At 51.6% G+C, this 14123-nt stretch overlaps 1 protein-coding gene across 2 annotated transcripts in view; it reads right to left on the reverse strand.

Annotated features, from left to right (window-relative positions):
* Positions 1 to 1214: 1214 nt before the first annotated feature.
* Positions 1215 to 14123, reverse strand: part of LOC135552065 (AT-rich interactive domain-containing protein 1A-like) — a 170988-nt gene continuing 158079 nt past the window's right edge. For both annotated transcript variants that reach the window (XM_064983443.1, XM_064983442.1), the window contains exons 11-19: positions 13752 to 13961; positions 13383 to 13587; positions 8963 to 9092; positions 8309 to 8466; positions 7885 to 8122; positions 7571 to 7667; positions 6490 to 7327; positions 3648 to 3778; positions 1215 to 3390 (exon numbers count right to left, since the gene is read on the reverse strand). In XM_064983443.1, the coding sequence (XP_064839515.1) occupies positions 1516 to 3390; positions 3648 to 3778; positions 6490 to 7327; positions 7571 to 7667; positions 7885 to 8122; positions 8309 to 8466; positions 8963 to 9092; positions 13383 to 13587; positions 13752 to 13961 (3882 nt within the window). In that variant the 3' untranslated portion in view covers positions 1215 to 1515. The remainder of the gene's footprint in view (positions 3391 to 3647; positions 3779 to 6489; positions 7328 to 7570; positions 7668 to 7884; positions 8123 to 8308; positions 8467 to 8962; positions 9093 to 13382; positions 13588 to 13751; positions 13962 to 14123) is intronic.

Below are 14123 nucleotides of genomic sequence, written 5' to 3' on the forward strand. Positions count from 1 at the left end.
CACCCATGGTGGTACGACTGCAGCTCCACCAATAACAGACGCCTTCAAAAGCCCATAATAAATAAATCCATCAAACGTCTTACGAAGATTTAATGTACATTTATTCTTAACACATGGAACATATAGTATAAAGATTTCATACTGAAGAAATTATATTCATTAAGCCAAAAGAAAAGGGGAAGAAAATGTGAATTTACATCAAGTCTTTAGCTACATTGTCTGAAATACAAATATGCAGAATCCATATCACTGGAAAAACAAAATTCAAAACGGTTTATTTCTTCATCAGGGGTCTTGCTTTGTTGTTTATGTTGGAGCTGAAATGGAACTGTAGCAGATGTGGTTTCAGTCATGTTAGACTCAGGGGTACTGGAGATAAATTGATCTGTGTGTGTCGCAGGGGTGTGTGTGGGGGTGCAGGGGGGCATTGCGAGGGAGTTGCAGCAGCGGAGTCCCTGTAGCGAGAGACAGGCGGGTGGGTCGGGGGTGAGGGGTCAAAAGGTTAGGTGATCCCATGGCGAATTTACACTTGAGTGTAACCTTAATTCGTCGAAGATTAAAAATGGTGAAGCTCAACAGAAGGGTTCAGGAGAAAGGGAGAGAGGTGTAATGTACAACATCATATATACACTGCAGTCGGGACAGCAGAGGAGCAGTCCTAAGAGGTGGCTTCTTTCATAAGGGACAAGTCATACAATCGAGGGACAGAGAAGAGGTCAGGGTGTTGTAAGGTTCACGATACTTTGGGGGGAAAGCCTTGTGTCATCTCTCTCAGTTCAACATTAAGCTGAAATCATTTTCAAAAACGACAGCTTGCTGCCAAGCCAGCGTATCTCAGTGTGAAACAGTATCATTACAGTATGTTTACAGTTGTTTTTAAGGTGTACAGTACAGAAGTCCTACAATCTACTGCACAGGCCTCCCCGTTGAAGACGTGTCTGTCTGTTCACAGCTGATAACCTGGGTCATGTAGGGCTGAGTATATACAGCAGTATACCAAACCAGGAGTCTGGTTCAACGTACATGAACTAGAAACAGGTTTTCCCCGTCCATGCCCGCCTTGCTCAACCCCCTGCCAAACCCAAGGGAGGAGAACCTGGGTATATACCCCAAAACTCACTAGAAACGAGACAGCAATTTTGGTTACAGTTATGTTTTCTTCTATATTTTCATTAAAAAAAAGTTGTTTGCCGCAGGGCAGCTCCCACCCTCCCTCCCGACCCTACATCCATCCCAGGGTCCCATCTGATCGGTCTTATCACGTCAGTTTCCGTATTCCAGAATGTTTAACTCCACCGCTACTTAAATCCGTCCTTTAGTGAGAACCAGGGGATAGAAAGGATAGACAGTGGAATCCGAGGTGATTTTGCATAAATTAAAAAAAGGACAGTCAGTTTTGCTCTTAGTTCTCTCTTCCACTCACACTCAACAGACACACACACAAATAAAAGGGGGGGGGGAGAGAATGGGGCAGGGGAACACAAAGATAAAGCGAAGCTGAAGCCCCCACGGCTGTCATGACTGGCCAATCAGAAAGAGTACGTCACAGATCACATGGGACACCAGAGAGTTCATGAGTGGTGAGACAGAGATGTCCAGTAGGCGGGACTCGTACAGGGTGAACTCTGAGTGGTTCTCCTCCACCTTAGCCATGGCGTGCAGGGCGCGGGCCGCTCGCCGCATCATGTCTACGCTAGTGGGCTCAAAGTGCGCCCCCTGTAGGTGCATCAGGGAACTCTGGCTCTGCTGGTACTGCGTGGCTGCAAGACTGTCCTCCAGGAAGCCCAGGAGGTTACCTACGCTGGCCTTCTGCACGGCGATGGCCCTGGCCGCCATGCTGTCCCCCTGGGCCAGGTTGGCCAGTAAGACCACAGACATCTCCCTGCAGACAGCCACCTTCCTCTCCCCGACCAAACGCACCAGCGTCCCGTACAGCTTCTCCAGCCGGCTGAATGGAGGCGTGGCCAGGATAAGGTCCACGTTGTTGTCCTGGATGCTCAGCTTGCTGAGAGTCTCCAGCACCAGTCTCTGGGGGGATAGGGCCCCGTGGGGCCCCAGCATGGGGAAGGGGTCCAGGGCCTCGGCCGAAAGACAAACAGCCCAATGAAGCAGGCCGTCCAGCAGGGGCAGACAGATGCTCTCTGGGTAGATGGATAAGTCCAACTGGCCGGAGATGTTAGCCAGAGTGACCAGGCAGTTCTCCCTGAGGACCTCCAGACAGTCCCACCACCACTCGTCCCTCTCACAGCTTATCCTCTCGTCCTCGTCCTCCTCCTCCTCCTTCTCGTAGGTGACGGGGGCCTGTTTCCTCTCTGGGTGACGGTGGTGGAGCAGGACCAGACGGCCCAGCAGCAGTAGCAGCCCTGGGTGTTTGGACATCTCCAGGTCGTTGCCGGGGATGAAGGACAGCGAGCGGACGATGTTGGAGACGCAGACACAGCGGCGAGCTAGGGCGTCCTGCCAGTCCGACAGCGTGCTCAGTGCGGTCTCGTCCTTGCTGTGAGGCTCGTCCTCCAGGATGGTGATGTTGCGTCGGCTCTGCTGCGCCTGGCGGAGGGAGTACAGGAACTGTCCCCCGCTCTCCTTCTGCTCCTCGGCTGCTCCTCGCACCGCCTCCTCCGTCACCGAGCCCGGCCGGGCCGACAGGACGTCGTCGATGGTGGCGGTGACCGGGGCGGGCGTGGTTGGGGTGGAGGTCTTGGTGGTCTGCTCTTCCTTGCCAGGCTTAGTAGTCTTCTCTGGGTTGTCTGACACCGTCGGGGGCACGGCGACCTTTCTACTCTCGGTGGCCGATGGCAGCACCTGCTTCCTCTGCCTGAGGAGGTCGGACCGGCTCTCGAAGTGTGTTTGGATGTGTTCCGTGGTGTCCCCCCCGCCGATGCTCCAGTGGATCAGTCCGCTGTCAAAGCTCTGCCGCCGGCCTAGCTTACTGGAACGGCCCCCAGGGAAGGGGTCTTTCTTACGCACCATCTTGATGGGCAGCTTGTCGAACTTACTGGCCTGTTTGGGTTTCTCCTGTAGGAGGCTGAGGTTCTGGGGGGGCGAGGAGGTGGAAGAAGACTCCCCTCCTTCCCTCTCCTCCTCCTCCTCTGCTGTCGACTTCTCAGGCGTGGATTTCTCCTCTTCCTCCTCCTTTTTCACCTGGACCTGCTGCGACGAGGTGGTGGTGTCTGCGTTGCTCCTCCTCTCGTCGTCCTCCTCTTCGTCCTCTTCGTCCTCCATGTCCTCCTGCTCGGGCAGCTCTTCGTCAGACCAGTCCTCGTCGGCAGCATACGGGTCGGTGAGCGTCCGCTGGCCAGGGTCTCCCACCTCGTACTCCTTCAGGATGCCGAAGATCTGGATGAGGCAGCGTCTGAAATACTCCACTACCAGCTCCAGGAACCCAGGCAGCTGAGAGGAGACAGGATGTAGTTAGACGTCTGTCAAATTAATCACGCATGAATCCTTTTTACGGAGACGTGATCGAGACAAACTAGAAAATCTGAACAGAGGATAATGTCAGACGATACATATTGACATGTTGAAGTTTTATTACAATGCTTCTTCGAGAAGGTCACTGTGTCATCTGGTAAGACACAGACTTCCTAATGTTAATATTTCAAAGGTATTATGGGTGTTTCATCAATCTAACGCCTGTGGGAACTCGCCTGGCAGAGGTTGAAGGTAGAAATGCTGTTGTCATCGTAGAGTAAAATATTAATGGTGTCCAAGGCCCACGTGCTCTCTGCTAGTAAGCCTGACTTCAGAGACATCATCACTCTCCAGGCCTCTGGGGTGCCTGAGGGAACAGAAACGACAGCAGTGACTGACACAGGATGATGGTACTACGTCACTACAATCACATACCTTGAAAAGGACACATTTAGGAGCAATGTTCCCTCTGAGCTGCCGCGCAGAAGAAATGCCAGGCCGCTCACTGGCGCAAGAGATTGACATTCACCGAGTTCGCCCCATTAGTTTGCACTATATAGATACTTTTTTTATCTGTGATGAAATCAACATTATATCCGCCCCTTTTCAATGCAACAAAACAAATCCAACTTCGCAAGATTGAGTCTGTGATTTTGTTGTAAGACAGAGCCAGAGTGCAACAAAGTAGAATTCGGGTGGGAAGCCCACGAGGGGTTTTTCAATCATCACCCGCAACTGAATGAATGCGCGTTTTATATTTCAGATCAGAATATTAGTATAGAAGGAGAGTTACTGAGTTACTGCTTCCTACATGACCACTAAACGTGTCGGCCACATTTCAAGCTGGCATTGAAAAGTGATTCAGGTATAAAGTTTAAGTCTTAATTAAAGTGGCAGTGTTTTATTTTGAGGCAGGCTTGAAAATGCAAATAAGACAATAGGCAGAAGGATATCCAACATTGTTCAATTCTATGTATGGTAATAATAATTCATTGTATTTTGTAAAGTGGTTTCTTGCATCATAAAACACAATACAATGCAATTCTCAGTCATCTATTTGGCCCATTTTGTTACAGACCAAGTAAATAAATATGAATATCAAGCTCTTCATAATGTAGAAACGTTTAGAAGTCTCATGTGATGTAGGCCTGCATTGAACATCACATATAGGCTACTGTAGTCTATATGATAGAAATTAAAAGCTATTACCATGTGAAAATATTATGGGATTTAGTCCATTGGTTTTGTTGGTAGGCCTACATTATGTTCAAACAGCCACAACATATTGGCTATTGTCTACAACTGTAAGGGTACAGCCTATTGGCTATTGTCTAAAACTGTAAGGGTGCAGCCTATTGGCTATTGTCTAAAACTGTAAGGGTGCAGCCTATTGGCTACTGTCTACAACTGTAAGGGTGCAGCCTATTGGTTACTGTCTACAACTGTAAGGGTGCAGCCTATTGGCTACTGTCTACAACTGTAAGGGTGCAGCCTATTGGCTACTGTCTACAACTGTAAGGGTGCAGCCTATTGGCTACTGTCTACAACTGTAAGGGTGCAGCCTATTGGCTACTGTCTAAAACTGTAAGGGTGCAGCCTATTGGCTACTGTCTAAAACTGTAAGGGTGCAGCCTATTGGCTACTGTCTAAAACTAAGGGTGCAGCCTATTGGCTACTGTCTACAACTGTAAGGGTGCAGCCTATTGGCTACTGTCTACAACTGTAAGGGTGCAGCCTATTGGCTACTGTCTACAACTGTAAGGGTGCAGTCTATTGGCTACTGTCTAAAACTGTAAGGGTGCAGCCTATTGGCTACTGTCTAAAACTGTAAGGGTGCAGCCTATTGGCTACTGTCTACAACTGTAAGGGTGCAGTCTATTGGCTACTGTCTAAAACTGTAAGGGTGCAGCCTATTGGCTACTGTCTAAAACTGTAAGGGTGCAGCCTATTGGCTACTGTCTACAACTGTAAGGGTGCAGCCTATTGGCTACTGTCTAAAACTGTAAGGGTGCAGCCTATTGGCTACTGTCTACAACTGTAAGGGTGCAGCCTATTGGCTACTGTCTACAACTGTAAGGGTGCAGTCTATTGGCTACTGTCTAAAACTGTAAGGGTGCAGCCTATTGGCTACTGTCTAAAACTGTAAGGGTGCAGCCTATTGGCTACTGTCTAAAACTGTAAGGGTGCAGCCTATTGGCTACTGTCTAAAACTGTAAGGGTGCAGCCTATTGGCTACTGTCTAAAACTGTAAGGGTGCAGCCTATTGGCTACTGTCTACAACTGTAAGGGTGCAGCCTATTGGCTACTGTCTACAACTGTAAGGGTGCAGTCTATTGGCTACTGTCTAAAACTGTAAGGGTGCAGCCTATTGGCTACTGTCTAAAACTGTAAGGGTGCAGCCTATTGGCTACTGTCTAAAACTGTAAGGGTGCAGCCTATTGGCTACTGTCTACAACTGTAAGGGTACAGCCTATTGGCTACTGTCTACAACTGTAAGGGTACAGCCTATTGGCTACTGTCTAAAACTGTAAGGGTGCAGCCTATTGGCTACTGTCTACAACTGTAAGGGTACAGCCTATTGGCTACTGTCTAAAACTGTAAGGGTACAGCCTATTGGCTACTGTCTACAACTGTAAGGGTGCAGCCTATTGGCTACTGTCTAAAACTGTAAGGGTGCAGCCTATTGGCTACTGTCTACAACTGTAAGGGTGCAGCCTATTGGCTACTGTCTACAACTGTAAGGGTGCAGTCTATTGGCTACTGTCTACAAATGTAAGGGTACAGTCTATTGGCTACTGTCTACAACTGTAAGGGTGCAGCCTATTGGCTACTGTCTACAACTGTAAGGGTGCAGCCTCAGTGTCTACTGTAAACACGCCCTGGAAGTTCCACAAGATCCTCACAACATTCAAGTTTCCTCTCACAATACCTCAAATTTGCTCAGTGCCCCAGAAATTTGAGGGAACATTGTTTAGGAGTATAATAACTATTATTAAATAATAGTTAGGTTTTTAAGAAACAGTGTAAGTGACTGCTAAACATTGAAAAGTTTTGGGTGAAAACAAATGACTTTCATACCGATGTCTTTCATGGTGAGTCGTCCTCGGGGTTTGAGGATGGGTTGGGAGGCCTCCACTGACCCCGGGGGGAAGGATATGTCCCGCCTGATGAGGGGGGGCTGCACGGGGGCCTGGCCTATGTGGGACGCGGGCACAGGGGGCCCCGCCTTCTGCATCTTGATGCCTGAGTGCATGTATGGAGACTTGGAGGGGGATGTCCTGCTTTCCATGGGGCGGGGCATGGGGGCGGGGCTGGACACCTGGGAAATATGGTTCTGGGAGCTCTGATAGTTGGACTGCAGGGGTCTGGACATGGGGGGCCCCGAGCCCCCCGGCCCGTAGGGGGACTGCCTCTGGCTGGGGTGTCCCGGCCACTGGCTCTCATGGTTCATCCGCTGGTCAGCCCCTGGCATCATCTCCTCAGAGCGGTTCATGCCGTGGTACCCCTGGGGGGGCCCCTGGCCAGGTCCTGGAGGCCCCTGGCGATTCGGGTAGTTGGGGTAACCCATCTCATTGCGTCCCTGCCACATGGGGCCCTGGGGGCCGTCAGGGGCTGCCTGCATAGGGCTGCCCATCATTTGGGGAGGCATGGGAGACTGGGAGTTGGGGCCCCCGCTGGAGGGCCCCCGGTCTCGGCCGAAGGAGAAAGGGAACTGGCCCTGGGGGCCAGGTGGTCGGCGGTCAGAGCCGGGGTAGCCTGCGTTGTACTGATTGTACATGTCTTGTTGGCCCTGGGGGCCCCCGGAGGGCTGGGGCCCTGGCTGCTGACCGCTGAAGGGGACATTGTACATCCCATCCCCCTCATGACGCTTGGCTGGGGGACCGTAGGCCCCGTCTACTGGAGGACGCTTGTAGTTCTGAAGACACACAGACACATGGTTAGCATCTCAATATCAAACCAGTGGATGATATATCCAGCACGTACATATTGATTATGGATTCAATTCATTTCACTACGTTATTGTATTCATACCGTATCAATACAACATCCCACATTCATTTCACTGAGTAAGTTATACCGCTAACTGCAAGTGAACATTTACAAGGCTTCTGAAGCAGATATGGGGACACAAACAGAACAGGGGACAAAATGCTCTTACGGGTTGTTGCTGTGGAAACATTCCTGGCTGCTGATTGGGGTAGGGGCCACCAGGTGGCGCTCCTTGACCAGGATACTGATTACCATAGGAATCATGACTGAAACACAACATACACAGGGTCAACACTTTGGCAAATGAAATGCAGCAGAAGTCAACTGAAATAAACTACACAGAAAACACAAAATCATAGAAAGCAAATGCTTGATTAGGTAACATAAGCTCACACCAACATCAAAGCCTTCTTGAGAAAAGACAGTAGCGTATTTAACATGTATAAGATCCTGTACGTGACTTGCCCCGTTTGAGGTACTGACCGTTGCTGCGGTGGGGGTCGGTTAGGGGAGTACATCCCCGAGTCGGCCCCTGAAGGCATCAGGTTGGGCTGGGGGGCCCCAGGACCCATCCCTGGCTCCTGTCTCCTGTCATATCCAGGTCCGTAGGGGTACTGTTGTCTCGGACCCATCTGCATGTTGGGGCCTGGGGGGCCTCTGTTGAACTGCCCCTCCATACCACTGTTAGGGCCCGGCCCTGGAGTCATGAATTGCTCTCCAGCTGCAGAGAGTTAGGGTTGAACAGTAAACAGTGTCTCAATATTGTATGGGACAAGTCTGTCTAGACTTAGCAGATGGTTGCACCACGCTCTTAACCAACTGAGCCACACATAATGTACAACGTACTCAGAGTCTTCTCCTTATTTCCAAATACCATCTCTAAAAGCTAGTTAGACCTATCGCTCACCTTTCCTCATGCCACCAAAGGGGTCCTTGTTGGATTCGTAGGGCCCCATGTGACCCATCATCTCCGGGCCTCCCATCCCAGGCTGGTAGCTGTTGGGGGTCATGGAGTTCCGTCTGGCAAATGCTGGGTCACCCCCATCTGCAAATGGGTCCTGCAGCCTACAGGGAGGAGGGGAGAGAGGGAGGTAGGGAGGAAGAAAAGGAGGGAGGAGGAGGGGAGAGAAGGAGGGAGGGGCGGAAGGAGGGAGAGAGAGGGAGAGAGGAGGGGGAGGAGAGATGAGGGGGGGAGGAGAGAGGAGGGGGAGGAGAGAGGAGGGGAGGAGAGAGGAGGGGGGGGGGAGGGGGGAGAGAGAAGGAGGTAGGGCGGAAGGAGGGAGGGAAGTTGGGAGAGAGGGAGAGAGGAGAGGAGGGAGAGAGGGAGAGAGGGGGGAGAGAGGAGGGGGGGGAGAGAGGGAGGAGGAGGGGAGAGAGGGAAAGAGAGACATGTAGAAAGAGAGAAAAACAGAGTTAATTACCCAAAAAACAAACCAGCTAAATAACATGTTCAATTGTGTTGTTAGTTTGGTTCCCCTTGAATGGAGGGAAAGGAGATTGTTGTCAGGTGTAGTAGAGAGAGGATGTTTTCAGACAGTAGTTGAGTGTGTGTCATGGGTACCTGACAGGCATGGGGGGCATCTGGCTGTGAGGGGTGGAGGCTGGCGTGGGGGGCTTCAGGTCTCCCCCCTCCGCCATGGAACTACTGGTGGACTGGGGGGTCTGGGGGCCCTGCAGAGATCCAGACCCAGCTGCAACACACACACGGTCGAGATACGCACATTTTAGATACACACACGTCACAGGGCTAATGCCCACGCACAGATTCAGCTGTTATAGAAGAGACGGACCACTTCAGCCGTGTTAAGAGACTAAACCGGATCTCTCCGGTTCCCACGCTACACACAGAGCATGCTTTGGGCATCCACACACACAGAGCATTCTTTGGGCATCCACACACACAGAGCATGCTTTGGGCATCCACACACACACAAAGCAAGCTTTGGGCATCCACACACACACAGAGCATGCTTTGGGCGTCCATACACACACACACAGAGCATGCTTTGGGAATCCATACACACACACACAGAGCATGCTTTGGGCATCCATACACACAGAGCATGCTTTGGGCATCCATACACACACACACACACACACACACACACACACACACACACACACACACACACACACACACACACACACACACAGATCATACTTTGGGCATCCACACACACACACACAGAGCATACTTTGGGCATCCACACACACACACACAAGAGCATGCTTTGGGCATCCACACACACAGAGCATGCTTTGGGCATCCACACACACACACAGAGCATGCTTTGGGCATCCACACACACAGAGCATGCTTTGGGCATCCACACACACAGAGCATGCTTTGGGCATCCACACACACAGAGCATGCTTTGGGCATCCACACACACACAGAGAGCATGCTTTGGGCATCCACACACACACACAGAGCATGCTTTGGGCATCCACACACACACACACACACACACACACACACACACACACACACACACACACACACACACACACACACACACACAGAGCATGCTTTGGGCATCCACACACAGAGCATGCGTTGGGCATCCACACACACACACAGAGCATGCGTTGGGTATCCACACACACAGAGCATGCGTTGGGTATCCACACACACACACAGAGCATGCGTTGGGCATCCATACACACAGCGGTGCTGAATACTTCACATCTCAGCATGCCTTGCTGCTGGCATCACAAAGTCACTAGGAAACGCTGTAAAGGCTGTCAGATCACCACATGGGCCAGTGTGTGTGTGTTGTATGCAGTGTGTGTGTTGTACGGAGTGTGTGTGTTGTACAGAGTGTGTGTGTTGTACGGAGTGTGTGTGTTGTACGGAGTGTGTGTGTTGTACGGAGTGTGTGTGTTGTACGGAGTGTGTGTGTTGTACGGAGTGTGTGTGTTGTACGGAGTGTGTGTGTTGTACGGAGTGTTTGTGTTGTACGGAGTGTGTGTGTTGTACGGAGTGTGTGTGTTGTACGGAGTGTTTGTGTTGTACGGAGTGTGTGTGTTGTACGGAGTGTGTGTGTTGTACGGAGTGTGTGTGTTGTACGGAGTGTGTGTGTTGTACGGAGTGTGTGTGTTGTACGGAGTGTGTGTGTTGTACGGAGTGTGTGTGTTGTACGGAGTGTGTGTGTTGTACGGAGTGTGTGTGTTGTACGGAGTGTGTGTGTTGTACGGAGTGTGTGTGTTCTACGGAGTGTGTGTGTTGTATGGAGTGGCTCTCGGCTTTAGCCCGGCTCATGCCTTCTCACTATTAGCATGCCTGTCAGATGACTCATGTGTTTTCATTCATACACACACGGTCATTGACAGGTCACAGTTATTCACATTTTCTCACATCTCACACATTGCAGTGCAAACATCAATCTGCCTGCCCTCCCTCCCCCGGGGCAGGGACTTCCCTCTACTACAGCTGAAGAGAGTGGGAGGAGGAGGAGGGGGGTGAAAGGGGGGAATCTCAGGAAAGGAGAAAAAAAGACAGCAGGCCAGGGAGGAGGGGGGGGAGCGTGTGACTTTACACACACAACCTCTTTTCCCATTCATCATTTTCTGGCTCAGCACAAAGCTCCAGGGAGGGGGAGGGTTGCCTGTGAAGCCGTCGGCCAGGACCCAGACACTAGGCCCTCCAGTAGTAGCAGCGAGTAATGGAGGGAATCAACAAACAACCCCCCCCCCCCCCCACCCCCCTCCTGTCTTCTTACTATCGAGGGGCTGCCAGCAGACATACTCCCCATCAGAGATCTTCCCTGCACCCCTCTCCCCCTCTACCCTCTCCCCCAGCCGGGCACTTATTCCCCACCACAGAGGATCTCCCCACCCCACCCCCAAACCACTGACTCCCTGCACCCTGACATGACAGCCCAGCAGAGCGTCGAGGAGCACGTGGCTGGTTCTGGCATCATGTGTTCAAGGTGTGTCAGTGATACCAAAGACCAGCCTCTCCAGGCGTGAACACAACTCCCTCCTGAGGAGATGTGCAGGGGGGGAGCAGATCACTGAGGACATCCCCATTGGATATGATTTGGAAAGGCACACACCTGTCTATAGGTTCCACAGTTGACAGTGCATGTCAGAGCAAAAACCAAGCCATGAGGTTGAAGGAATTGTCTGTAGAAGTCCGAGACAGAATTGTGTCGAGGCACAGATCTGGGGAAGGGTACCAAAACATTTCTGCAGCATTGAAGGTCCCCAAGAAACAACAAGACTCTTCCTAGAGCTGGCCGCCCGGCCAAACTGAGCAATCAGGGAGAAGGGCCTTGGTCAGGGAGGTGACCAAGAACCCGATGGTCACTCTGACAGAGCTCCAGAGTTCCTGTGTGGTGTTGGTTGTCCTTCTGGAAGGTTCTCCCATCTCTGCAGCACTCCACTAATCAGGCCTTTATGGTAGTGTGGCCAGATGGAAGCCACTCCTCAGTAAAAGGCACATGACAGCCTGCTTGTTATTTGCCAAAAGGCACCTAAAGACTCTCAGACCATGAGAAACAAGATTCTCTGGTCTGATGAAAACAAGAATGAACTCTTTGGCCTGAATGCCAAGTGTCATGTCTGGAGGAAACCTGGCACCATCCTGGAGGAAACCTGGCAAGCATGGTGGTGGCAGCATCATCATGCTGTGGGGATGTTTTTCAGCGGCAGGGACTGAGAGACTAGTCAGGATAGAGGCAAAGATGAACAGAGTAAAGTACAGAGAGATCCGTGATGAAAACCTGCTCCAGAGTGCTCAGGACCTCAGAACGGGGCAAATGTTCACCTTCCAACAGGACAACAACCCTAAGCAGACAGCCAAGACAACACAGGAGTGGCTTCGGGACAAGTCTCTGAATGTCCTTGAGTGACCCAACCAGAGCCCGAACCCAATCAAACATCTCTGGAGAGACCTGGAAATAGCTGTGCAGCAACTATAAACAGCACAGTAATCACAAGAACCTCAAGAGACTGTTGAAACCAAACACTCTTTCACTAATCCATTTAAATCTACGTGACTATGTATAACTCAAACTGAGTCGGTATGGGAGGGGGGGTGAAGTACTAGTTTGAGTATCCGGCACTGACCTGGTCTGGGAGGCTGACAGACAGACAGACAGACAGACACTGACCTGGGCTGTGGTGCTGACAGACAGACAGACAGACAGACAGACAGACAGACAGACAGACAGACAGACAGACACTGACCTGGGCTGTGGTGCTGACAGACAGACAGACAGACAGACAGACAGACAGACAGACAGACAGACAGACAGACAGACAGACAGACAGACAGACAGACAGACACTGACCTGGGCTGGGGGGCTGACAGACAGACAGACAGACAGACAGACAGACAGACAGACAGACAGACAGACACTGACCTGGGCTGGGGGGCTGACAGACAGACAGACACTGACCTGGGCTGTGGTGCTGACAGACAGACAGACAGACAGACAGACAGACAGACAGACAGACAGACAGACAGACAGACAGACACTGACCTGGGCTGTGGTGCTGACAGACAGACAGACAGACAGACAGACACTGACCTGGGCTGTGGTGCTGACAGACAGACAGACAGACACTGACCTGGGCTGTGGTGCTGACAGACAGACACTGACCTGGGCTGTGGTGCTGACAGACAGACAGACACTGACCTGGGCTGTGGTGCTGACAGACAGACAGACACTGACCTGGGCTGTGGTGCTGACAGACAGACACTGACCTGGGCTGTGGTGCTGACAGACAGACAGACACTGACCTGGGCTGTGGTGCTGACAGACAGACACTGACCTGGGCTGTGGTGCTGACAGACAGACACTGACCTGGGCTGTGGTGCTGACAGACAGACAGACACTGACCTGGGCTGGGGGGCTGACAGACAGACACTGACCTGGGCTGTGGTGCTGACAGACAGACACTGACCTGGGATGTGGTGCTGACAGACAGACAGACACTGACCTGGGCTGGGGGGCTGACAGACAGACACTGACCTGGGCTGGGGGGCTGGATCTTGGGCTGGGTGGTCTTTTTGGCGTCGATGAAGAGATCCGGGGGCGGGTCCTCGCCACGTTCGATCTTGCACTCGAAGGCGTACAGGCACTGGATGTACTGCTTCTTCAGAGAGCTGGCGGCGCTGCTGGACGTGCCCACGTTTAGGTTGGTGGACAACTCCCTCCACTTCTTATTCTTGTTCACCTGGTGGGCGGAAGGAACGAATATGTCATGTTCTGGCATAGAACAACTCTATGCTGCTGTAGAAAAATGAAATGACAATAACACAAGATTATCAGGCAAATAATGACACGTCGGTGTACTGAAACAGAGAGATAATTCAATACTGCAACACAGGAACCACTGACCTGTGTGAGGCCGCCGATCTCTTTGACCGAGACGTAAAGTCTGAAGAGGTCCAGAGGTTTGCGTCCCACGGCGGGAAGGTTGGTCATGCCCGTGGCCTTCTCCTCAGCGAACGCCAGGTACCGGTCTACCCACGTCCTCCTCTCCGGCTCCGGACCCAGCTCATACAGACGAGTTATCTTCTCATTGGTCGTCGTCGAAGAGTTTGACTTCTGAAAGAGGGAGATGGGAGGAGGAAGAGGTGAGGATTTGGCTTGACATTCACCATTGACTTCAACTTACTTCCACTCACTACCTCATAGAAGTAGAATCCCAATCCCAGGTCAGCCATATTGAGTGTACCCATGAGGCTACCAGTCAAAGTGCCACGAGGG

This window comes from Oncorhynchus masou, chromosome 13 (genome assembly GCF_036934945.1).
Source record: "Oncorhynchus masou masou isolate Uvic2021 chromosome 13, UVic_Omas_1.1, whole genome shotgun sequence".
NCBI lineage: Eukaryota > Metazoa > Chordata > Actinopteri > Salmoniformes > Salmonidae > Oncorhynchus > Oncorhynchus masou.